At 37.1% G+C, this 27,773-nt stretch overlaps 1 protein-coding gene across 5 annotated transcripts in view; it reads right to left on the reverse strand.

Annotated features, from left to right (window-relative positions):
- Positions 1-27,773, reverse strand: part of LIN54 (lin-54 DREAM MuvB core complex component) — a 65,843-nt gene that overhangs the window by 21,890 nt on the left and 16,180 nt on the right. For 3 of the 5 annotated variants that reach the window (XM_006778215.2, XM_015557656.1, XM_015557657.1), the window contains exons 2-4: positions 26,484-26,536; positions 21,932-22,055; positions 14,472-14,614 (exon numbers count right to left, since the gene is read on the reverse strand). In XM_006778215.2, the coding sequence (XP_006778278.1) occupies positions 14,472-14,614; positions 21,932-22,055; positions 26,484-26,536 (320 nt within the window). Of the gene's footprint in view, positions 1-14,471; positions 14,615-21,931; positions 22,056-25,820; positions 26,537-27,773 lie in introns of all 5 variants that reach the window. The other 2 variants (XM_006778213.2, XM_006778214.2) reach the window with 1 other exon arrangement.

Raw genomic sequence — 27,773 nt, forward strand, 5'->3', positions numbered from 1 at the left:
GCGGGGGGGAGGGGGGACGGGGCAGTTAGGGACGACCAGGTAGGCAGGCAGGTAAGCGATTAGGAGCCAGATGTCCAGGATTGTGAGAGGGATGTCCGACTGCCAGTTTAGGCCCAGGATCGGGCTAAACCGGCAGTTGGACATCCCCCAAGGGGTCCCGGATTGGAGAGGGTGCAGGCTGGGCTGTGGGGACACCCCCACCCCCTGTGTATGAATTTCATACACTGGGCTTCTAGTAAGAGGTAATAGCCATACCAGTCAGTAAGTTAAATGAAAATATGAAGCTTAAGGGATAAAATAAATGTGTACATATGGGAGCTACTAAAAAATCAAGCAACCTATAAGACAAATATGTACAATGGTGTAAGACATACTCTATCTTTACTCTATCGCAGCGGTTCTCAAACTGTGGGTCGCGACCCCTTTGGCAGTTGAACGACCCTTTCACAGGGGTTGCCTAAGACCATCCTGCATATCAGATATTTACATTATGATTCATAACAGTAGCAACATTACAGTTATGAAGTAGCAAAGAAAATAATTTTATGGTTGGGTCACAACATGAGGAACTGTATTTAAAGGGCCAGAAGGTTGAGAACCACTGCTCTATCAGCTCAAAATGGGGGTGAGTGGGGAATGCCACGTTAAGCAACAAGGTGCCTCAAACTTAATAGTTAAGTGTATTGGTAATGTCATATGTACACAAGACAGTACTTTAAAAAAAACTGTAGCCTGGTCGGTGTGGCTCATTGGTTGAGCATTGACCTGTGAACCAGAAGGTCACGACTTGATTCCCGGTCAAGGCACATCCCCAGGTTTGGGCTCGTTCTCCAGTGTAGGGCATGCAGAAGGCAGCCAATCAATGATTCTCTCTCATCATTGATATTTCTATCTCTCTCTCCCTCTCCCTTCCCCTCTGAAATCAAAATATATTTAAAAATAAAAAACCATAAGTAAGGTTATCTAATTTATATCTAGCAACCACTTTAGGAGCTAGACATAGCACAGCACAAGTACAGGGTTTAGTTAAGTTTGCAAAGTACCGTGTGCCTTTTTCCAACTCTTGACTTTCAACTTTTCTAAAGCCTAAATTTCAAGCTATAACTCTTATAAGCTCTATATAATTGGGTCTTTTTAAAAAAATATATTTTTATTGATTTCAGAGAGGAAGGAAGAGGGGGATAGAGAGAGAAACATCTATGATGAAAGAGAATCATGGATTGACTGCCTCCTGCAAGTCCCCCAACTGGGGATCGAGCCCACAACCTGGGCATGCGCCCTTGACCAGAATCGAGCCAGGGACCCTTCAGTTCATCGGCCGATGCTCTATCTACTGAGTCAAATTGGCCAGGGCAATTGGGTCTTTTTTTAAATAATTAGGTATTTAAAATAATCAGATTTTTCTACATTTTTAACAAGCATCTATCTGTTTACACATAACATAGTTAACTTAAATCTACCACTGTACTTCTTCCTATTTGAACCACATATTCTCTTCTGTTCCTTTTTCTCTTTCTTGCCTTCTTTTGGTTAAATATTTGATCACTTAATTTCTCCACTATATTAACTTGTTATTTATACATTATGTCATTATTCCCTTCGTGATTATTCTAGAGATTACCCTGTAGGAATTTAGTTAGTACTTTACACATCATCCAGACAATGAAAGAACGAATTTAGTTAGTACTTTACACATCATCCAGACAATGCAAGAACGTAACACTAACACCATTTACTCTTGCCCCATCTTTGTGCTGTTAAGTATTTTAATTCTACATATAACTGAAATTCCACAAGACATTTATATATACCCCACAAATTTACCCTTTCTGTCCTTTCCTTAAGTATAGGTCGGCTGATGAGAAATTCTCTCCACTTACTTTCTCAAAAAAAAAAAAATCTAATTTGTATCTAATTTGCTGATAAATTCATCTACTAAATTCTTAAATCCCCATTAAGAATGAAAATTTTAAATTTGAAAATATTCTCATTCTCATAAAAATATTCATGATTCCTTTTCATAGTTTCTAATTCTCTACTGAAGTTTTTCATCTTGTTAAAAAAATTTCTGAATATATTAATCTCAGTTATTTTTAAAGTGTGAGTTTGATAATTCTATCACCTACATCTCTTGGTTTTGAATAATTTGGTCTGGTTGCCTGGTATGCCTGTGGCTCAGTTAGCTGACTGCTGTCCCATGCACTGGGAGGTCGCATGTCCACTGTCTGGTCAGGGCACGCCTAGGGCGGACTTCCCTAGGCTTCCCTTTACTTCAGGATGGTAGCTTCTGATTTCCTGGTTCCCTTGGTAGGTCTCAAATGCCAAACAGATTTTTATAAATATATTTTATTTTGATTTTTAGTTGTTCTTCGTGGAATGAGTCTGCAAGTTAGTTCTGTAAAGCCAAAACAGAAAATCCAGAGATCCTGGTTTTCAATCTAGGTTTCATTTCCTAGTTGTGTAACCTTGTGCAACTAACTAAACTTTTCTGTGTCTAAGTTTTCTCATCTGAAAATATGAAAATGGTACTTTTTCAAAGGATTTTGTAATAGTTAAATAAATTAAATTATATAAACTACAAATAAGAACTCATTACCTATACAATGCTCAATTAATGTGAGCTGCTATTTGTATCATTATTATGAAAGTTAATAGCATCAAGAATTGTTAACAACTAAGGTTACACATCTGCCTCTAAGAAACATGAAAGTATTTTTTAATCAGTTAGTAAACTGAATAGAAGTATACATAACATTAAAAAAACATTTTTAATTTTTATTTATTTTTAAAACTGATACATTTTCTCTTATTTTAAAAATGTTTTTATTGATTTTTTTTTTGAGAGAGAGAGGGAAAGGGAGAAGGAAACATCGATTGGCTGCCTTCTGCACATCCTACTGGGGACTGAGCCTGCAACCCACCTGACTGGGAACAGACTGGCGACCTCTCGGAGCAAGGGATGACACTCTAACCAACTGAGCAACCTGGCCAGGGCACCAAATAATGATTTTGGATGAATACTTTAAAAAATATACTGGAGTAAAAAAACCTGTCTAAGCATCGCTCAAAAATTCAAAATTCATACATAAAGATACTATGCAATATTTTGAGTAATGTTATGTGCACAAAATTTCTGCAAGGAAAAAGAAAGACAAAGTTAACTGGGGAAAATGTTTATAACCACATTAATAAGAAAGGATTAATTACCTTAATATGCTGTGGACTTTTTTTGTAGTTCACAAGGAAAAAAGGACAAACCACTTAATGAGTATCAGAGTTCACAGAAGAGGAATCCAAAAGACACAAAGATATGAGTAATTTTTTGAAATATAAATCTAGTGAGATCTTTTAATCAGTTAAATTGGCAGTGAATAAAAATGACTGATTAAACAGGAGAACACAGAAATAGACCCACACAAATATAGTCAACTGATATCTGTCAGAGGAGCAAAGGCAATTCAATGGAGAAGGATAGTTTTTGCAACGAGTGGTGCTGGAAAAACAGGACGTGCACATGCAAATAACTGAATTTCAACACAGATCTTACCAGCATAATACAAGATTAAAACTCCTACAAGATAATGAGAAAATTTAGGTTTCCTTGGGTTTGGTGATGATTTTTTAGATAGAATACCAAAAGCACAAACTATGAAAGAAAAACACTGAAAAGTCAAACATTATTAAAATTAAAATTTCTGCTCTCAAAAGACACTTTTAAGAGAATAAAAAGAAAAGCCACAGGAAATATCTGCAAAAATCACAGTGAAGTCTAAAGATACAGGAGCCGTCTGGGTTCCATTCCCGAATTTCTAGAAACTAAACAGCACCACAGGAATAAAACCAGCAAAAACCAGACTATGAAAAATTACAGGATATAAACAACCCAATTTTTCTTTTTCTTTTTTAAAAAATATATTTTTATTGATTTTAGAGAAGAAGGGAGAGAAAGAGAGAGAGAGAAACATCAGTGATGAGAGAGAATCATTAACTGGCTGCCTTTTGCATGCCCCTCACTGGGGATTGAGCCTGCAACCCGGGCTTGTGCCCTGACTGGGAATCAAACTGTGACCTCCAGGTTCACAGGTTGATGCTCAACCACTGAGCCATGCCAGCTGGGCCCAACTTTGTTAAAAAAAAAAAAGGGGGGGGGGTTGTGAAAAGAAAAGTAGGAAGATGACGAAACTAAGAAATATCAATCATTCACAAGTTTATCTAAATCCCAAATTCAAACATAGTGTACAAAAAAAAAGATGGTCCTAGCCAGTTTGTCTCAGTGGATAGAGCACTGACCCATGGACCAAAGAATTGCAGGTTCGATTCTGGTCAAGGGCACACACCTCATATCTCAGTTGCAGACTTGATCCCTGGCCCCAGTCGCGGGAGATAGCCAATCAATGTCTCTCTCTCACATCGATGTTTCTCTCTGTCTCTCCCCCTACCTTCCACGCTCTCTAAAAATCAATGGAAAAATATCCTTCGGTGAGGATTAACAAAAACACAAAAACAGAGGACTCTTTCTCCCTCCCCATGTGGGAGTCTGTGCTTATTCCTCAATAAATTTCCACCTTTTACTATACCATCTTTCATCCGTGGTTTCATTCTTCGAATCCACCGGAAAAGAGCCTGGGAACCATCCTGCCCAGAGGAACACCACTCGTTCTAGTCCAATTTTCCTGTATCAGCATCATCCCATGAACCAAGAGATCACAGGTTGAATTCCTGGTCAGGGCACATGCTCGGGTTGTGGGCTGGATTCCCAGTAGGGGGTGTGCAGGAGGCAGCCAATTGATCACAGGTTGAGAGTTTTGCTCAATGGATAGAGCGTTGGCCTGCGGACTGAAGGGTCCCAGGTTCGATTCCAGTCAAGGGCATGTATCTTGGTTGCAGGCATATCCCCAGTATGGGGTGTGCAGGAGGCAGGTGATCAATGTTTCTCTTTCATCGATGTTTCTAACTCTCTATCCCTCTCTCTTCCTCTCTGTAAAAAATCGAAATATATTTTTTTAAAAAATCCTCATAATCTAACTCTCTTTATACGCTCTCCACTCCCTCTAAAGCATTATTAATTCTAATCAGAGAGGCTGTTTTACTGTTCCATGTGTACATCTTACCTATTTCACTGCTAGTCCTTTACTCTTGTGGCTGACATCCACTGTAATTCAAATCTACACAAAACCTTAGCTCAGGGATGCTTGCTCAACTCATCCCAACTGCGGTTGAATCCCCTTATATGGGACCTTGTGCTATCACATGTCTTTTCTTGCTTTAGCAATTTTACATGTTTGTATAATTATTTGATTCATGTCACACCTCCATAGATTTTAGGTTCCACCTGCCTATTTTTGCTCTCTACAGTTTCCCCAAAGAGCACAACTCCAACACATAGTAGGCATTCAATAAGGATTTGGTGATTGGTGAATGAAGGGATACCAGGATTTATCTTTCTCTTTAGTTTCATATCACCTAGTCTATACCACACAATTTAGCACCTATTTCATTACTCATTATTGGCTTACTTCATTCAATTTTGTCTGCCCAACCATTGTAAGCTCTTCAATAGTTCCCACAGCCTCAGCACGGGGCACACACAGACCTCAGTAAATATTGATGGCCATTGACAAACACAGAATAGAAGAGTGTCTCTTTATTACAGGAAACCATTATTGCTCAAGCTCCCAGTTTCTTGCCTAACTAATGCCAATTACCTGTGTTAATATCCTATCTAATAAAGACAGAATATGCAAATTGACCATCTCTTCATGGCAAATATGGCAGCGCCCACAACCAATAAGGAGGGAATATGCAAACTGACATAACAAAGATGGCAGTGGCCGGGCTGGAATGCTTGCAGGTGTTCCGCCCCGCCCCGGCTGCTCCAGGCCTCTGGGCAACGTGAAGGCGGAAAGACGGCTCTGAGCCAGAGCAAAGGCAGTGCAGCCAGCCAGGGGAAGGAAGGCCTATTATTGCACGAATCTTTGTGCATCGGGCATCTAGTAGCATTATAATGCTATATAAGAATATGATATGGATGGATTGTTGCTGATATTCTTTTCTGTTCCCAGACATATAGCCGGATTATATTTCCTAGCCTCCCTTGCAGTAAGGTAAGTCTCACTTCACTAGCTAAAAGTGAAGTGAAGTGAATGGATGTAATATGCACACTTTCAGGTCTGGCCCCTAAAAACCTCCCATAGGGCCCTGACTAGTTTGGCTCAGGGGATAGAGAGTCGGCCTGTGGACTGAAGGATCCAGGTTTGATTCCGGTCTAGGGCACATGCCTGGTTGAGGGCTCGATGCCCAGTAGGGGGCATACAGGAGGCAGCTGATCAATGATTCTCTCTCATCATTGATGTTTCTATCTCTCTCTCCCTTCCTTTCTGAAATCAATATAAACATTTTTTAATAAATAAATACAAACCTCCCACATGTGCTTTTCCATGTCTTTTCCCTTCCAGTTGGCTGGAATGGACATAATCTTCAGGGAGATTAATAACATCATTCAGTGTATTGTAACTTCTAGCATATTATAAATATTGGCATTTTAAAATAAAACTGTCATATCACTTAAAAAAATTTTTTTATTGATTTCAAAGAGGAAGGGAGAGGGAAAGGGAAACATCGATGTGAGAGTGAAATATTGATAGGCTGCCTCCTGCATGACCCCCACCTGGGATCAAACCTACAACCCGGGCATGTGCCCTGACAAGAAATTGAACTGGCAACCTTTCAGTGCATGGGATGACACCCAAACCACTGAACCACATTAGCCAGGGCTGTTGTATCACTTTTTGTAATATATTTTATGGAATCAAATCAACATAGTGACTTGATACCCAGCAATATTATTAAAATACAATAAACCATTCTTTACTATTCGGGAGTATATATTATTCCCTTTCCTCTGTGAACTTGTATATTTTAGTTTAATATTTTATTAAAAATTTTATTTATTTTTTTTAGATTTTATTTATTTTTTAAATTTATCTTTATTGTTGATAGTATTACAGATGTAGTTTAACATTTTATGCTTTAAATTCTTTTATCATAATGATATACAAACTGAAATTTTAAAAACATTTCCTATTACCATTATGTACAGCTCTAAGTGTTAAATAATTTCATATTGATTGAGTTAATATAACTATTGTATACACTTAATCAAAACAATACAAATTTATTACAAATTGCAATTATTATAAAAAAATTTTACTGGAATGCATCTCCCAATAATAAGATGGATGATAGAACTCATTTAAAAAGATACCTTCATGTATGCAAAGGTGAACATTACATATTGCTAGAGTGAGAATTCTAGCACCAATTCTCTTCCTATATTTTTATAAATATAAATGCTGAAAAATATTTTCAAATAATATTTACACATTAATACTTTTCTTTTGAATTTTTACCAAAAATCCCATTGTATTATACCATAAAAATTACTTTTAATGATCTGAAACTCACTTAAATCCTCCTTCAACTTAGTAGAAAGAAAAAACTAGAATCTACCTGAACTATAAGCAAGTTTTAATCTCATTTTTTAATTTCTAAGAAATATGTCAAAAAAGCTTGTTATCAAAACATATCAAATGATAAGTGCCTTTTTTAGGATATTTCCCATTTATTTTTAGAGAGAATGAAAGGGAAGAAGAGGGGGGGAAAGAGAGAGGAGAACTGATTGGTTGCCTCCCACACTTGCCCTAACTTGGGCCAGGAATCCGAACCTGGGTATGTGCCCTTGACCAGGAATTTAACCCGCAACCCTTCAGTATGTGGGCCAACACTCTACTCACTGAGCACACTGGCCAGGGCATAAGGTTTTTTAAATCTTTGAATAGCATAGATGTCTGCATTGTATCTGAATTCATCCAATGATACTTTTAAGATTTGGATATTTCAGTGTGTGTATGTAAATTTACCTCAAAAGAAAAAACCTCCAAACAGTGAATTGCAGTTAATGGTATGCTAGATGAAATATTTGGGGAGAAGTATATTGAACTTGTGCAACTTACTTTGAAACGCATTTTTAAAACACATTAATGGATAGAGTAATGGACAGATAAATGATAAAGCAACTATAGTAACATGTTGAATCTATCATTTAATTACAAAAGCAACACAGAATTCTACCCAAGCTAGAAGACCTAGAAGTAGGAAAAGTTCAAAAAGTTATAGAAATTAGAAAAGGAACTTTTCTTAAACCATCTGTACATAGCTTATGCTCTGAAATTCCTCACATGGGAGTTGAGTACATTCTGCATTCTAAATAGCTATGTGATGATTCAACTACTTACCAAAGATAGGGCAAACAAAAGATTTGCTTGCCAAATAAAAGCCTTCCCGATTCTCCCCCCTCCCCCCCCCAAAAAAAAGGAGTACTCACTTCCCTGGATAGGGAAGCAAAACTGAAAAAAAGTATACATGAGGTGAATTCAAGAATGTCCAGGATAACTTGCAGAGACTATCAAAAATAACGAGTAGGACATTTGGAAGATGTACTCATGTCCATTATTAAAACATTAAAGAAAAAATTACATCTGAAACTAATATAAAATATTGAATATAAACTATAATTGAAAAATAAAATTAAAAAAAAGAAATAAATTAAGTGGGAAAAGAAAAAGCAGCCATCAACATCACATAACGTGTGACAGGCCTTACATTTTAAGAATATTTACTAACTCTAAGACTAAATTTATGAGAAAAAAGTGTTTCAAGATTTCTGACCATTAAAAACAAAAAAAAAGATTTCTGACCATTAAAAAAAAAAAAGGATTTCTGACCATTGCTTCTTTGATCTAATTATCCAGAACCTAAGCTCTGTGAACCTTTACCTTTCTTTTTTTTTCCCTCCTCTAATAACTAGGAATTTTTTTCACTGAATTTATTGGGGTGACATTGGTAAATATAATTATTTGGGTTTCAGATGTACAGTTCTATAATACACCATATGTATATATTATATTGTGTGTTCACCACCCCAAGTAACCTTTACTTTTCTTGAACTTCAATTATCCAAAAGTTCAACTATCCTGAAGCCTTTAGATCAGATTTTATATAAATCAACAGCCCAGCTTCACTCTTTGTGCTAAGTCACCTACCTTTATGAATAGAATATGATTTCCCCACCCCAGATGTGTATAAGTGTAAAAATGCAAAAATTAAAAAACAAACAAACAAACAAACACCCGGCCTGCCATATGGCTTAGTGGCTGAGCTTTGACCCATGAACCAGGAGGTCACAGTTTGATTCCTGGTCAGGGCACATGCCGGGGTTTCGGCTCAATCCCCAGTAGGTGGTGTGCAGGAGGCAGCTGATTGATGATTCTCATTATTGATGTTTCTCTCTCCCTCTCCCTTCCACTCTCTGAAATCAATAGAAACACATTTAATAAACAACAATAACAAAAAAGACACCAGATAGTCATTCTAATAATAAAATGAAAGGCAGACTCAGAAATAACCTAGATGTTGCAACCATCAGATAAGGACTTTAAAATATGAACAAACCTAGTGGGAAAGGAAGACAACAGCAAGAGACAGAAACTATAAGATATAAAGATTCAAATGAAAATAAAATAAATACAATTACCAGAGGTGAAAAAGTCCTTCAATGGGTCCACTAGAAAACTCCACAGAACTAAAAATAGAACCAATGAATTTTTTATACTAATTATACTCTCATCAGCAGTGATCTTCTCATGTCACTTATCAAACATCTATTTAGTTCTCTTTTTCCTATTTATTTTTTCCCCATCACCATCTATCCCCACTATACCCTCCTCCACCTCCACCCACCCACCTACAGACCCCCACAATCACCACCCTCTTGTCCCTCCCTATCCATGAGTTCTCTCATTTTTAGTGAACCCACATTTTGGGGTACAAATATTAACACCAGATCACCAAAGTTCTTACACCCTTCAGAACTGAGTACAAAAGAAAAAATACTTTTGGAATACTTCATTGATTTTTAGAGAGATAAAGGGGAAGAGAAGGGGAGAGAAATATCAATGTGAGAGCACAGCATCCATCAGCTGCCATAACAATCATCAGCTGCCTCCTGTACACCCCCCAATTGGGGATCGAGCCTGCAACACAGGCATATGCCCTTGACTGGGAATCCAATTGGCAACCTCCTGGTGTACCAGAGGATGTCCAACCAACCGAGCCACACTGGATAGGGTCAAAGTGATAATTTTTTTTAAAAAGGTAGAGCAAGGACAGGACAGCATTTAGGCAAGCTGTACTTCTATCACTATTCTATAGGTTTTCCATTAGCCAAATAAAAGATGTTACAGAGGGCTAAAGAATCTTGGTGAGCCAAAAACATGTCTTCTGAAATAAGGACACACAGCAGTAACAGGCTGTAGGGACTACAGCAGATAAAGAGAGGGCCAGGAGGAGTTTGTCAAAGGTAGCTGGTGTGTGCATCACACAACAGAGAACTGGACAATGAGGACATACCCACAGGAGTCTCCAAAAACCTTCCTAAATGCACAACTCTAAAAATCCATACTTGGACGCCTGTCACAAGAGGGCACTGACAGCTGTATTACAATACAATAGTCCTAGTCATATAAAACTTGGTCCTTTTTCTTCTAATCTTCCTTCCAATTAGAATTCAAAAGCAGAATGGGGAAAAAGGGATAAGAATGAAGAAACAGCCCAGCCCGTGTGGCTCAGTGATTCAGCATCCACCCAGGAACTAAGAGACCACAGTTAGATTCCTGGTCAGAGCACATGCCCGGTTGCAGGTTTGCAGTTTTGATCCCCAGAAAGGGGCAGGCAGCAGACAGCCCCAATCGATGACGTTTCTCCCTCATCAATGTTTCTATCTCTCTATCCTTCTTCCTTCCTCTCTCTCTGAAAAAAAAAAAAATATGTTATAATAATATCATCATGGAATGGATATTTTGGAAAAAAGAGAGTGAAGATCACACTCCTCGACTACATGATCCCTGAGCCAACTCAGATCTGAGTAAAGAGAAGAAGCTTTCAACAGGATAGAAGCTTTTGACTGGACTTTCATAACTATGTAAATTTAATCACCAGAGTAAGATTTATAGTTAAAAATAACCTTGGGTCAAGAGGTAGGGAAGAAAGATCCAACATGGCATGGCTAAAGTAAAGAATGAGCCCAGCTGGCATGGCTCAGTGGTTGAGCATCGACCTATGAACCCTGAGGTCACAGCTGGATTCCTGGTCAGGGCACAGGCCCAGGTAGCGGGCTCCATCCCCAGTGTGAGGCGTGCAGAAGGCAGCCGATCAATGATTCTCTCGTCATTGATGTTTCTATCTCTCTCTCCCTTCCTCTCTGAAATCAATCTATAATAATAAAAGCATAATTTGCTAATTAGACCAGACATCCTTCTGGACGAAGCCAGGGCTGCAGCGGCAGGATCGAGGAAGCCACTGCGGCTGCGAGGGAGGGATCCAGGCAGCCGCTGCAGCTGTGAAGGTCTACTCTTGCATGAATTTCGTGCATCGGGCTTCTAGTTAAAATATATTAAAAAGTAATAATAAAGTAAAGGATGAGAGAAAATAGCTAGTTCCTATTTTTATGCTATCAGGTACAGCCCATATATTAGTCATATTAGTCCAGTACCACCATCTACTCTGATATTCAAGTCAGGAATCTAGGAGTAAGACCCTAACATCCAGTCATTATGTCTTGAACCTCTTTCAACACATCTTTTCCTAGCCCCTTAATTACTAGTCTAGCTCATATTTGAATTACTATAATAATCTAACTTAGTGATTCTCTACTCTAGCCTCAACTTTAGACTTTCAAAATATTAAGTTTAATTCGTAGGTCCCAGCCTAGACACTCTGATTTAAATGGGGTCCAGCCATTAGTTTTTTCAAGTGGTCCCCAGGTGCTTCAAAATGCAGGCAAGGTTGAGAATTGCTAACATAAGTATTCCTCCCAGAATCTAGGCTTACCTTCCGGTATCTTTCATAATGTTTCAAGAGTCATCTTTTTAAAAATGTAAACCTCATATTATCCTAGAGGAGTAGTTTAGGATCACTGAGAGAGCTTTCAAAAATTCTGATTCCAGGCCAATCTTTAGACCAATTAAAACAGAGTCTCCAGAGATAAGAACCAGGCAATGGTATTAAAGATCCCCCAGTGATTTCCAATTTGTAGACAAGGCTGAGAACCACTATCCTAGCAACAATGGGAAGCAACAGAAAATCTTTAAGAATAATAGAATCTAAACTCCCCTGAAGGCAATGACTTTCTATTAACTTTAGTACCCTCTATTCTCACAATACCAAAGCATCTCGGCTCCCTGAAAAGGCCACGATTTTAGACTTTTGTGTAAGTATTACCTCAACCCATAAATCCTCCTCTGCTCACCTATAACTAAGACCCAAGCCACCTTTAAGGTTAATACCTTTCAAGAATAGCCTCCTTTGTACAAACCTTCCCTGACACACACAACAGAGCTCATCAGTACACCTGTGATAGTTAATGATTCTGCAGGGCAATTCTTTTTTTTATATATAATATATTTCTTTACTGATTTCAGAGAGGAAGGAAGAGGGAGAGAGAAATAGAAACATCAATGATAAGAGAATCATTGATTGGCTGCCTCCTTGAACGCCCTACTGGGGATCGAGCCCGCAACCCAGGCATGTTCCCTTGGCCAGAATCGAACCTGGGACCCCTCAGTCCACAGGCTGATGCTCTATCCACTGAGCCAAACTGGCTAAGGCTGCAGGGCAATTCTTAATGTTTAAATCCAACTTTCCTATTGAATTACTTAAAATTAAAAACTTATCTGATTCATGCTTTTATCCCAAGTTCCTATCACTATGGATAGCATACAGAGGCATTCAAATATCTGTTGAATTAATTCCATTTAAGTAAATACTAGTAGTTATACTATTATGCAGCTAGAATCCCATTTTAATAAACTGCTAGAGACATCATCTTTATACATTATATTCAAGAAACCAGTAGCTAGACTTTTTTAAAAATGTAAGGCAAATGTTAATGTTTGTTCTATTTATGAACAGTAATAACTTAAGGAAAAAGGCAGGTACAAAGGGAAGTATGTTTTCAGAATCACAAGGGTGGTATCTTACAGAATAATAATGCTTGGGTTTCCAACTGAATATGTCCTTTAAAACATATCTTTTCAAAATGTCATTCTGGTATAATGAAATCTGTATAATTTAAGAAAGTGAGCTAAGACTGCTTACTTGACCTAAGAGTAAAATGATAGGTGCTCTGCCACCATAAAATAAAACATATTATGAAAAGCTTTCAAATGCTTTGAATGAATTGAACATAAACTTCAAAACTCTGATAATATGGTTACTAGCATTTGATGGCAGTTTCTAGTACTCTGGGTACTCTGCTAACTCATCAAAAGTTCAGCTCTCGCCAGAACCGGTTTAGCTCAGTGGATAAAGTTTCGGCCTGCAGACTCAAGGGTCCCGGGTTCGATTCCGGTCAAGGACATGTACCTTGGTTGCGGGCACATCCCCAGTAGGGAGCGTGCAGGAGGCAGCTGATCGATGTTTCTCTCTCATCGATGTTTCTAACTCTCTATCCTTCTCCCTTCCTCTCTGTAAAAAAATCAATAAAATATATTTAAAAAAATAAAAATCATCATTCTCCCCTTTAAAAAAAAAAAGTTACATTAAACATTTTAGATTTATATATCATTATACATACATGTGACTTACCCAAAGACAGTACAGCTTAAGTATAAGACACAGAGTATTTTATCAAAAAGAGTTACATTATGCCCTAACTGGTTTGGCTCAGTGGATAGAGCGTCAGCCTGTGGACTGAAGGGTCCTAGGTTCAATTCTAGTCAAGGGCATGTAACTTGGTTTTGGGCACATCCCCAGTAGGGGTGTGCAGGAGGCAGCTGATCGATGTTTCTAACTCTCTATACCTCTACCCTCCTCTCTGTAAAAAATCAATAAGATATATTTTTTTCGATGTTTCTAACTCTCAATCCCTCTCCCTTCCTCTCTGTAAAAAAATCAATAAAATATATTTAAAAAAATAAAAATCATCATTCTCCCCTTTAAAAAAAAAAAGTTACATTAAACATTTTAGATTTATATATCATTATACATACATGTGACTTACCCAAAGACAGTAATTTTGATTTATATAGCATTATACATACATGTGACTTACCCAAAGACAGTAATTTTGCACTAATATTAACTAAAGAGCTAAACACATAATGTACCACAATCAAAAGAGTTTTGTTGTACCCATATTCATATAGGCCATGAAAATCTTCTTAGCATGCAAAATGATTACTAGGTTACTATGTGTATAGAGTACGTGTTTTATGTCATGTATCCTTGATTACTAAATTAACCCAGTATTCACTGAATGTCTATTGGGAATATATTAAAACCGAAGTATCTAAAGAGACTATAAGAAAATAAAGGCACTGACCACAATACTTGGCATTTGTGGTTCAATTTTTTACCTTATTTGGCGATTTCAAAGGTGAGATGGCTATTTTATTTGGTGTCTGTGTTGTAGAATTTAAAGTCGATCCAATAACACCACTTTCAGATATTGTTATGGTCTTTGATGGAGTCCCAGGAGTAGACTGTGAAAGAACCCTACCTGCAAATGAGAGGCAGCATATCAGTTTGATTTTTTATACTAACAATATATAAATGTATGTGATGAGGATCTACCTCACAAGGACTGTAGTATATGTTTACTATTTCATATGTATTCAAATATGAACTTCAACACTCAAGTGAGTTCCTACTGAATTATGATGAACCTAAGAAGAAAGAAGCAAAACAGTGTTTCTTAACAACACTTAGTATCTTATTACCACTTAAAATAAAGTCCAGGAAAGCACTGCTGCTCACATTCTCATCAATCTTGATAAATCTATCAGAAAATAGGCTCAGGACAACTAAGCAACATGCCCTGTGTGACACAGATCCTGAAAGTCAGTATTTGAAGTCTTAAAATTTCAATCTCTGCTTTCTACTATATTACAGCTGTCTTACTCTTTGAACTTAAACCACAGGATATGACTAAATCCACATTTATAAAACATGGTTACTGAACTAACTTGGACACCGTATGGTTTAATATTGTCTGATTTTAGACTGCCAAAAGGAAAAAAAAAATCTTCCTGGCCAGATTCCAATAAGAATACAGAAATAGTGTGTTCACTTCTGGACAACACCCTTCAGCAACAACACACAAAAAAACTGTAGTGTGTCTAGAGAGTTTAGGGAATTAGAAATCATATCATGATGAGTTGAAATACTAAAATTCTTATCATAGACAAGGAATACAAAGACATGATATATCTCCAAATTCTTAAAAGACTGTGTAATGCCCTGGCCAAGTGACTAAGTTGGTTGGAGCATCATCTCGTACACCAAAAGGTTGCAGGTTCAATCCCTAGTCAGGACATGTACAGGGGGCAACCAATCGATGGCTCTCTCTCTCTCTCTCTCTCTCCCCCTTTCTCTCTCTCTCACACATATTCTCAGGTGAAGATTTAAAATAAAAAATGAGACCGTGTGATAGTCATTAGTGCCGTTCATCAAGTATCCTGGGGACTTGGTAGGACTGCACTTTCTATCCTTCCCCATTCCGTGTGGTTAGATTTGGACCAATGTGACTAGTTCTGGCCAATGAAATATGAGTATTAGTGAGGTGTTTCATTTCTTTGCCAGAACACTTACTTCCTGTGGAAGGCCTTTCAAAGCTCTTTTTCTCTGCCACATTTGAGATGATGGCTCCCCTATCAACCTGAATCCTAAGAGACTCCTGAGATGAAACCCCCTCTCTAAATCCACAATGGACATGCAGAAAGTCATGAAGATTAAGTAGAAAAATAAAAATTGGGTATTTTTTTTAAAACTTCTGAATTTAGAGATTATTTATATGGCAGGAAAACCAAGATTACAAGCTGTCAAGTTGAAGGATTAGAGCCATCAGCTGCACAGCACTAATGCATAGAAATAAAAATATTCAGCTTAGCTCTAAGAAAAAACTAACAAAATTTTCCAATTGAAATTGACTGTTTCAACACATGAGTTTTTAGTCACTGAAAGTGTTTCAAGCAGGTGCTGGATAATCAAATCAACTGAGCGGCCTGCTTGTTTTTCATCAAGATAGCACCTCTGATTATCTAATCTCCAAATCCCTTTTTATCCTTAGCTCTGTAGACAAATGCAAGCAAGTATGCAAGTTATACAATTTCACCCTGAAATCAACTTGCAAGGCATTTATAATCTAGTCAGGTGTCATCCACCTGAATCAAAAGACACATTCCAAAAAGCTACAGATGGGGCAGTTTGGGACAGAGAGCTAATATATCTGAGTGAGGACTAATTCTATCAGAGATTAATTCATTAGTGAATATTTTCACATTGATTAAGTTTACTACACTGTAGCAACCTTGTACCTTGGGAGCTCTGATAATAAGGACCTCTGTATTTCACTTAACCATCTCAAAAGTCTTGTGCAGTGGTTGGTATCAACATTTAACATAAATAAGACGAACAGATACTTGGTATTTACCCAAAATCAAAGAGAAAATGAAAGCGCCATGACTAAAACACAAGTCTCCCAATAGCTCCTTCCATACCACTGCACTGCTTCCATAATATACATATTCACTTAACAATACATTTACTGAAACACATCTTTGTGCCAGAAACTGCTAGATACTGGAAGGACAGAGGTGAAAGAACTACCATCAACGTGCTACATACACACATGCTATCACACAGATGGACCATTAGCCAGTCATAAAAGGACAAAGTCAAAATGAGAGAGATAGAAAGTCTCTGCTGGGGCTGGAAGGAGATAGAAATGGGGAGTTATTATTTAACTAGAGGCCTGGTGCACAAATTTGTGCACCAGTGGGGTCCCTCAGCCTGGCCTGCGGGATCAGGCTGAACCAGCTCTCCGACATCCCCTGAGGAGTCCCAGATTGCAAGAGGGTGCAGGCCAGGCTGAGGAACCTCACCGGTGCACAATAGAAGCCAGGGAGGGAAACGGGAGGTTGGCCAATGGGGAGGGACCGTGGGAGGGCTCCAGGACATGTCCAGCCCATTTCGCTCAGTCCATATCAGCTAGACCCCTGCAGCAAGCTAACCTACCAGTCAGAGCATCTGCCCCTGGTGGTCAGTGCAGATCATAGCGAGCAACTGAGCGACCTTAACATATCATTAGCATGTTACACTTTGATTGGTGGAATGCCCAACTGGTCGACCAGACCCTTAGCATATTAAGCTTTTATTATACAGGACGAGAGGCCTGATGCATGAAATTCTTCATGCAAGAGTAGGCCTTCCTTCCCCGGCTGCCAGCACCAGCTTCCCTCTGGCAGCTGGGACCTGGGCTTCCCTCACAGCCTTGGCTCCAGCCAGAAGGTCATCCAGTCTAATTAGCATATTATGCTTTTATTATTATAGATAGGTACAGAGATTCCATTTTGCAAAATGAAAAGAGTTCTGGAGATGGACAGTGGTGATGGTTTTACCATGATGTGAATATATTTAATGCCACTGAATTATCCACTTAAAAATGATTAAAACGGTCAACGTGATGCTATATATATTTTACAACTTAAAAAAAATTAATTAAAAAAAAAAACTAGACGATAAAACAAAAAAAAATTACCATTAAGAAAAATAATGAGCCCTAGCTGGTTTGGCTCAGGGGATAGAGCGTCGGCCTGTGGACTGAAGGGTCCCAGGTTTGATTCCGGTCAAGGGCATGTACCTTGGTTGTGGGCTCCATCCCCAGTGGGGAGCGTGCAGGAGGCAGCCGATCAATGATTCTCTCTCATCATTGATGTTTTTATCTCTCTCTCCCTCTCCCTTCCTCTCTGAAATCAATAAAAACATATTCTAAAAAAAAGAATGAGTCCTGGCCAGTGTTGTTCAGTGGTTAGAATGTCTGACTGGGGATCTAGGGGTCATGGGTTCAATTCCTGCTCAAGGACATGTATCTGGGTTGCAGGTTCATTCCCCAGTCCCAGTCAGGAGGAGTGCAGGAGGCAACCAATCAATATGTCTCTCTCACATCAATGTTCCTCCCTCTCTCTCCCTTCCCCCTAAGAAATCAATGGGAAAAATATCCTCAAGTGAGAATTAACAAAAAAAAAAATAATGAATTTAATAGGGAGACAAACAAGAAAGACAAATATTATAATATAGTATGACTAAAAGAAATTCTAAAAAACTCGTGTGAAATTTAAAAGAAGCCTAATTAAAGTATTTGGTAGGTATGATTAAGTTTTATGGGAATACATAGAAGATAGTCAGAGTAAGGGGTTAAAAGCTTTCAAGACAGGAGGTAATCCAAAGATAAAATGGATGAGTTAGCCATGAGGACAGCAAAGAAAAACATTTCAGGTAAAAGGAAAGTGCCAAGATCGCAAGTTCATTTGGTAATCTCTTAAAATAAGTTAAATCAGTAGATCTGGAGCTGACAGGAGGTAAAAATGAAAAAGGTATGTATGAGATCAAAAATGTTTTTAATGCTAAGAAAGCACCGGCATTTGAACTTAATCCTAATGGATCGAAGCCCAGAAATGGATATAGCCCAAAAAATTCTAAGCAAGGGTGTGACAAGATCAGATTTCCATTTCAGAAAAATCACATATTTACAAACATAAGTTTATCTTGACAGAAAAAAATATCCATCTTCAATGAGCTCAAAGTCGTTTAAAAAAAACACATCTAGTCGAAACCAGTTTGGCTCAGTGGATAGAGCGTCGGCTTGCGGACTGAAAGGTCCCAGGTTCGATTCCGGTCAAGGGCATGTACCTGGGCTGTGGGCACATCCCCAGTAGGAGATGTGCAGGAGGCAGCTGATCGATGTTTCTCTCTCATTGATGTTTCTAACTATCTCTCTCCCTTCCTCTCTGTAAAAAAATCAATAAAATATATTTAAAAAAAAATAAAAAAAACACATCTAAATGTACTTTGAAAGATCATTAGCTACAAAATAAAGATAGGTCTCTTTGAATAAGACAATGCAACAGAAGAGCTATTTCAATGGTTTAAAATTTGGTTTTCATGAATTTAAAAGGCTATAAAGAACTAGTTAACAGTAGAAATTATCCCTCCAAACTGAACTTTAACATCAACAATTCTGGTGAAATTTAATAGAAGTCTACCTCAATGCATTGTGGTAGGGCTAATAAATTCTGTAATTAAAGATGAAGCTATAGTCGGTGTGCAACACGTTATAAATGACCCAAAGACCCAGCAATGATAGTCACATTATAATCAAATGTAAGAGGTGAAACCAGGACATTAACTAAAAATACATTCAGACACTTTTGCAGACACCACATGTGTAGTATACAATTTTCCCACATAATTTTAAAAATTTAAGGGATTCTCTCAAACTCCAAAACAGTAAAGAATATTGTACTGAGACATTCCTCTCCTGGTTAACCAGTTTCACCTATGAAAAACCTCCGAGGGATCTGGAGGCCCCTTTTTATACAATACATCCAAGCCTTGCTCACTTTCAGCCAACTGAAGCCCACTTCCTAAACAGCTCCAAATCCCAATCCTTTCCAATCTTTCCTCTGGGTCTATACCTGCCTCCCATGCAGTCCTCAGGACACCAGCCTCCTATATCCACCACAAATCTCATTTGAGGACAAAAGAGAAAGAAAGCACTCACCCAACACTGTCTTCACATCACAATCTTTCTATGCCTTCTCTCATTTGCTAAAATGAGCAGCCTCCTTACACACAATTCCAAACCTCAAGAAAATGGCAAATCATGGCCACTGACTTCAGAGTTGCCTACTGTTATGCTGTCTGTAAACTTACCAAAGACAGTAGTAGGTGGCTTCAATTTATACCCCTTCTCCCACCCACAGTTAGTTAAAATTTGAAGCACACTCATCAAGAATACACAAAGGAACCTTGGCCTTGGTAGCTCGGTTGGAGTGTCATGCTCCCAGGTTTTAGGTTTGATCCCTGGTGAGGTTACATACAAGAATCAAAGAAAGAATGCATAAATAAGTGGAACAACAAATGATGTTTCCCTTTCTCTCTCCCCCTCTTCCTCTCCCTCCAAAATTAATAAAAAATTTTTTAAAAGAGCCGTAACCGGTTTGGCTCAGTGGATAGAGCGTCGGCCTGTAGACTCAAGGGTACCAGGTTCGATTCCGGCCAAGGGCATGTACCTTGGTTGCGGGCACATCCCCAGTAGGGACTGTACAGGAGGCAGCTGATTTATGTTTCTCCCTCATTGATGTTTCTAACTCTCTATCCCTCTCCCTTCCTCTCTGTACAAGATCAATAAAATATATTTTTTTTGAAATATTTTTAAAAGAATGCACATAGAATGGGTAATTAGCATTTGAACTTCTCTAGTCAAAGTCTACCATCCAGAGGTGCTTCCTTATAGCACAATGGAAATTAGAAATGAACTCTAAATTGGTGAAGAGTCATGTCAGTTTAACTCTGAATTAAAGACCAGTCACCATGGCTTTGTGACTTTCTCTAGAAATACTGAGCTGCTTGCCAAGCAAGGAGTTAAGAAGAAAGATGGACTTAACCAAGCTATTACAGAAAGAGACAAGGAAAAGATCATCAATGGTGTTTGGAAGGGATTGATAATGATGGGTCATGGACTCCATGTTGAATAACGAAGACTGTGAGGACAGGAATGGGCTGATTATTAATAAGAAAGTGGGAGGGTTAATGGATCAGAGATTTCAAAGTCAAAGAACTGCCAGACTGGGAGTACAAAGGAAGATAATCTAGAATAAAGAGAATGAAATAATAAAATCAAGAAAGAGGTCTAGCCCTGGCCGGGTAGCTCAGTTGGTTAGAGCACATTGTCCCAATACCTCAAGATTGTGGGTTCGATCTCTGGTCAGGACACATGTAAGAAGCAACCAATGAATGCATAAAATAAGTGGAACAACAAATCAATGTTTCTCTCTCTCTCTCTCCCTTCTTCTCTCTATAAAATCAATTTTTTAAAAAAGATTTCTGAGATCTTACAGTTATTGAGTGACAACAAAAATTTTTAAATATTTTTATTGATTTCAGAGAGGAAGGGAGAGGAAGAGAGAGATAGAAACATCAATGATTAAAGAGAATCATTGATTGGCTACCTCCTGCACACACTCTACTGGGGATCGAGCTGCAACCTAGGCATATGCCCTGTCCAGGAATCAAACTGTGACCTCCTGGTTCACAGGTTGAAGCTCAACCACTGAACCACGCCGGTCAGCCTGATGACAAATTTTAAAGTATATAATAAAAGAGAATTGGGTCACATTATGGAATTTGCTGGCAAAATATAGCTAAAATTCTGTTATAACTTAAGTAACTGCATCATTGTGACAATTTTCTATTCATAGAAAACTGCATATAGAACATATTAAAATACTGAAACCAAAAATTCAAACAGAACCCATGAAATACTATACTCCCATGTGTATTAATTTAAAACTATTAGACTTAGCACATGTGCTCTAGAGACAAACTGCCTAGGCTCAAACTCCAGGTGGCCATTTACTAGATGAGTACCTCCATTTCCACAATGGCAAAATAGGGCTGGTATTAGTATCTACTTCACAGATTTGTCAGAGGATTATAGAAGCCACTATATGTAAAGAGCTAAGAACAGTACAGGGCACATTATAAACACTAATAGCTAATATTATTAGAGTTTAAGACTTTGTACTACTTTCAAGGTAAAATTCTACCCCAAACTAAGGAGACTAAAGTAATGGACTAATTTTGAGATAAGGCATTTTGCTTGAAGCACACATTTAATAAGTGAAACATTTCTTATTAACAAGTTTGGTTTATAGAAAGCTTATTTCACTAATACATTTCAAGGTGGCAGAAGAGCCTTTTATAACCATAAGACAAAGATAAATATATAGCTTAATAAACTATAAAGAAATATAACCTGCAATGACTGGTGGTGATACTTGAGTTGTCTGTCCTGTAACTGCTTTACTATTAATTGGTTTTGCAAAGATCAGCTTCGTGATTACTGGACCAGAGGTTGGTGTTCGAGGCTTCTTAGCAATCTGAAATATATAAATAACTATGAAGACCATTTGTTTCTATAAAACACCTTTTCAATCACAATTAAACAAAAGATTGGTAATCAGAAGTACACATGAAGCCAGTTCACTTAACAAAATATATCTAAGTATTAATGTTAAAAACACTTAAGATATAGCCATTAATTAGAGTATTATTATAACACCCTTAGGCCAATATATAGTAATACCTTTGCATTTCACTGTAAATCCTTATGTTAGTCTCTGGGATATAGATATATGTTGAAAAACAAATTAATATTTTAAAATAATGTTTAATAAGTTTATTTAAAAAACATTTAATAATAAAACACTATGACACAGCAATATTCTTTTTCAAAAGAACAAATTATTCAATAATAAAAAGATGGAGCAAAGTAAGTTAAGAGAGAATAGTGTAAATGTAATTAGATTGACCCCTGGAAACAAAATATAAATACACATTAAAGATGTGCTTATGATTTTATGTTCAGCTTTAGATCTACATATCAGGGGTAGATAAATGAAGAACTGAATAAGTTAATGCCCTCGGATACAAAGAGCCATCTTGGGCAAAACAAAGACTATTCTAAAGGCAAAACCACTCAAATATTATTTAGTAAGATACTGTTTACAAGACTATGAGTTCCTTGAAGAGAGAACATTTTAGTCATCTCTGATCTTAGGTTATATATTGGCTCACTGTTAACCTGAACTAAAATTCTTCACAAGTCAAAGGTAGAATTACCAATGTTTTTATATTGAAATTATCAATGTATGCAAAGACATAGCCTCTTCTAAAAGTTAGAAGCAGAAACTTAGATATAATAAAAATCACAGACTTTCAGAGCAGGAAGGGAATTAAATATTAATTTTATCTTTGGACAGATATGAAAATTGAGGCCTTGAAAGTACTTTTTATTATTGGAAATAATAACTCAAAATAAATAAATATGACCAACTTGAATGACACAAATATACCAGAAGCTGAACTAAATTATCAGCTTGTGATCAAACTATAAATTAAACTAAATAAAACCTTTTGTTACACTTAGCATATATTACTTTCTTACACTGAGAACATATTACTGACAAAACAAAATGAAATATAAATCACTTTTTTAAAAAACATGGGATCAATTACTACATTTAAAAATACCCAGCTAGCAAAACTCTGATAAATTATTTATACCCAAATAAATTCATAATTGTACTTTAAAAAACACTGATTCAATTTGGGAGACATACAGGAGATATTTTCCTCAAATGTGTTTACAAGCTTTAAACTCTAAAGTGAGTCAGAAATTGTCATCTATTGACTTAGTATTAATAATCTCAAGAGGTAGAAATATTGATATTTTTAAAATCCATGTCTCAAAATAAATAATCTTATCTATAAAGATTAGGAACTTAAAGTATTTACCTATTTTTAACTGACTTTCACAATCATCTGACTATATGAATACATACCAATAAAAAAACAATACAACCAAAAGCATAATAATTTATCAAATGAACAATCTCAACCTGCCCTCTAGTTACGTTTTTTAATGGAGCTTTGCTGAAAAATAATGATTTCCAGTTCAGTTAAGGAACCATAATTTTTACATTATGAATTCTATAAACTACCCTAGAACAAAATTACTTTATTAAGTAAAAAACAACAACAACATGAAGGATCATTTATGTCAAATGTATCCAATCAGCAGATTAAAACAAAAATGAATCAAAAAGGAAATTTACAAATAGCCAAATATCTGATCAAATAATATATACAGCTAATTTTTGGCACCGGGTTGTATAGGTACACGAACTAGTTTGGAGTAATGCTGTTCCATACTGCTAGTTATTTATTTCTCTTATTATACTATGCATAAGAAACATGGGAAAGTGTTTATATATCTGTAATTAAGTGTGACTATACCTCTTTGTTACTGCCTCTGGCCTCAACTGTCACCTCTTTCCTTCATTTTTCAAGATGGGTCTCCTTCTTCCACCCTTACCTGCTGACCATACCCTAACAGTTTCAATACTCATTAAACTTAAGACAACGTTGAGGACTGTCTAGGAAAAAAACCAGAGAATCATATACACCATGTAATAATAAACCAAATATTCTGGTACCTAAGCAGGAAACATATAGATGTGTAGCTTATTGTTTTTTGTGTTTCAGAGCTTTGTAGATTACTTTTGAGTTAGAAGGACTTGGGTTGCCTAAAAATAACTGGACAAGTAGAGTAATATCCTAAACAGGGTTTCTTTTGTTTTTGTTATTGTGGTGTTTTTTTAAAACCAAAGTTATTCTTCATAAACAGAATTATGGTTTATTAAAGTAACAACAATAAAAGAAGTTGTAAGAATTAGTTCCCAGTCTTTGTTTTTATTGTCAGTACTTAGGTGATTATAGTAAAAAACTAGTGGATACAAGTAAATTGGTCATTAAAACAGTATGTATACATTGCTCTTGCAAATGAAAAAAAAAATGACATTCTGATTTACATTATCAGTTTCCTGTGAAATGATGATGAGCCACATCCCCAATAAAAAACAAGTTTCAAAACTAATTTTTTTAAAAGCTGAGGACAAGATGCTAGATGGTGATAACTCATTCAAGAGACCTTCATCAAAGTAAGTAAAAGGAAGTCAGAGATAAGTGAGATGACAATGAACAGAAAAGAACACAGTATTTAATAGTACTAGAAGGGACATGGGCAAATTACAAGGTTTGAGAAATCTTACAAAGTTCTTAAATAAAAAGCCCATGACATAATAACCAAACATTATTTCTAACATCAGCTGAGAGTGGATAGTTTCCCAAACCTTCCTATTTCTTTATACACCTGCTTTAATTCTCTAAATCCTGCCTTCTTTTTTGTAAAAGGCAATTCTTTCAAACAGGGAATGTATTTGTGTTCCCTGGTCTTAAGTGGGTCATTATATTTCTAAGAGTAGTGGTGACCAAAAAAAGGCCTACTTGGGCATGAAAAATGGGAAGCCATTTAATAAATGTTCTGTGAACCTTCTCTGTTAAAGTCCTTTTCATACTGATAATAGGTACCATTTTGAAGGATCCTCAAAGTTTTGAAAACTAGAAGTACTTTCATCATGCTCACATAACCTTCTACCAGCTAAAGTAAAAAATTCAGAGATGATAAGTAACTTATCCAAAGTTCCACAGATGTCAGGGTAGCAGAGAGGCGACTCAAACCTAGTTGGTCCAACTCTAAAGCCTATGTGTTACCTCCCATCACATGGCACTACCTTTTCCAATATGTAAACATGAGTGATGAAAATGGACAGTAAACGCCAAAGAAAGGCACACACTGGCTAGTATGTACTATTTCAGACTCGAAGGATTTCTCAGAGCAGCAAGTTTTCCTAGACTTTGGCCATCTGTTAACTGAAAAAATCATGTCTGAATGATTTTTTGACAGCCCATCAGCAATTGTGGCATCTTTATACCAGCAGAACATCCTTGTAATCAAACTATTACAAAGAATAAAATGCATTTAAAAATGAGTACAAAGCTATAAATACACTCATCTGGAATTTAACCAAAATTAAGTTTGCTCTAAGTTCTCTAGCAAAAATATCCAAAGGATTAGACATATCAAACTTTACCAGAAAAAAACGCAATACCCACACACAATTACTAAACACAACATTCAAAAGAATTCAGTAACAGCTAAGCATTTAATTATCCTACAAACACAACTACCAATCAACTTAATTTTTTTAACATGCATTTTAATTCATAAGCCCCCTTTTTACCTGTACTGTTTTTAACTGTTGGGTCTGTAACACAGAGGGCTGAGCTGTAGTATTAATCAGTTGGTTTCCTGGGGTCAATGCTGAGACACCAATGACAGGTTTCACCTCTGGCCTCCCTCCAATGGTAACTACTTTAATTTGCTGCGGTGGTAACTTAGCATCTCCTGACTGGGCCTGAGTTGTAACTTTCTGAGCCTGGGGTAGTTGGCTATGGGGTAGTGCTAAAACAATTGGTGAACCAGACTTGCCCAAAGTTGTTAAAATTAACTTCTGTCCATCTGGTTTAAGGGTCTGATTGCCAAGTTTAAGATCAGATGTCTGTGATACTTTGTTTAAAATAATCTGATTGGCAGATATAGTCACAGGAGTCTGAGCACCAAGTTTTTGAAGGCCACTTGGAAAAGCTGGTTTCACTGTGGTATTAGAATCTGCTTTAGTAACTGTGGTATTCACTGCCACTTGGTTAGTGTGGTTACTGTACACTGTGATTGGCTCCGTGGAAATGGGCGTGGCTGCAGAGTCGCCAGTAGAATTTATGTTGACCATTTCTTCCAGTTCTGTCTCCATGGGGATTGGGGATGAAACAATAACAGCCTCAATACCATCATCATCCACTAACGTTATACCAGTGTCCATTATCTCCTCTGGAAGCAAGCTATTCACCTCAGCGGGCACCACCTCCATGGTCGTTCTCCTGCGAGAAAGCTGATCAGGCACTGCAATGAAAGTTGAAAAATAAAAAATTACTAGGGTTCAAAATAGTTTTAAGAGAAGAACAAAATTATTTGAAAAAAATGTAAGTAACAAAATTTAAAAGGACATTTTTTATTGATGTATAATTGAATAAAGGATATTCCTGATGTGGATGTGAGTTAAACAATTTTAACATATCCTCAACTTTCAAAAATCTGAAATATAAGTCATATGAGACACAAAACTAGAAGCCAACGTTCTCATTCACCATGTTTCAATTCAAAAGTATACTGCATTCAGGCAACACTAAGTCACATAATTATAGGTAACTCCTTTCCAATGCCCACTCATAAAACTTTTAAATCTTTGACATGTCTGATGATCATCTTATTTCTTCCCATTTTTTTCCCTATTGATAGACTTAAAAACTGCTGAAGCACACAAAGAAATAAAGATTTTAAAATATAAACAGATACTGAAAAAATATCTTCAAATCTCCAGTGAGCTAGATCCTAAAATGATGGCATTTATACCATTTCTAAAAATCCATTAAATACTCAAATTAATGTTAAAAGAGTTTTTAGAGTAATCCATCTCAGCAACTGAAGATCAAAAGGTTTATTTGGCCCAAGTTTGATCAATTAGTTTCATACCAAAGAAAACCTTATTTGGAAAAAGATTCTCAAATACTCCTCAGCCATTTAAAATATCAAAAACGGCATCATTTGAGAGGTATACAGCCAGTCCCCCTAAGAAAAAAATGTTAATAATAATAAAGCAGAAAATGAACAAATCAGAACTGGTATGCTTTTAGTCAAAGGTCATGCAGAACTCCCAATAAAAAAGTCAGTTATCTTACAGAGGCAGAGCTGCCTCAAACAGATTGTCAAACTGCAGCGGAAAGGCCGGGGTGGGTTGGGGGGTGCCGGGAGCCGGTCCATCCTTGCTGTTTCAAGGGACCTGGCATATATGGCATACTGTTCTTAATATGTTTGGTCACCTTCTTGGCACTATGTGTTTTAACCTCTCTGAGAAAGGTTGTTTCCCCAGGTAGGGATTTCCCCCTGAAGTTAGGGAGGGAATAAAACCTCTTAACTGCCAGGCGGGTAATTAATCACTTTAACTACGAACAATCATGCTTAAGTACATAATCTTTACTCCCTGGAATGGAGATAAGAAATGCCCTAACCTTTGGAATAGAGATTGATAGGATTGGAATCAACTGGTATAAATACAGATGTAACAAGACAGAGAGAGACA

Source organism: Myotis davidii, unplaced genomic scaffold, assembly GCF_000327345.1.
Source record: "Myotis davidii unplaced genomic scaffold, ASM32734v1 scaffold449, whole genome shotgun sequence".
Classification (NCBI taxonomy): Eukaryota; Metazoa; Chordata; class Mammalia; order Chiroptera; family Vespertilionidae; genus Myotis; species Myotis davidii.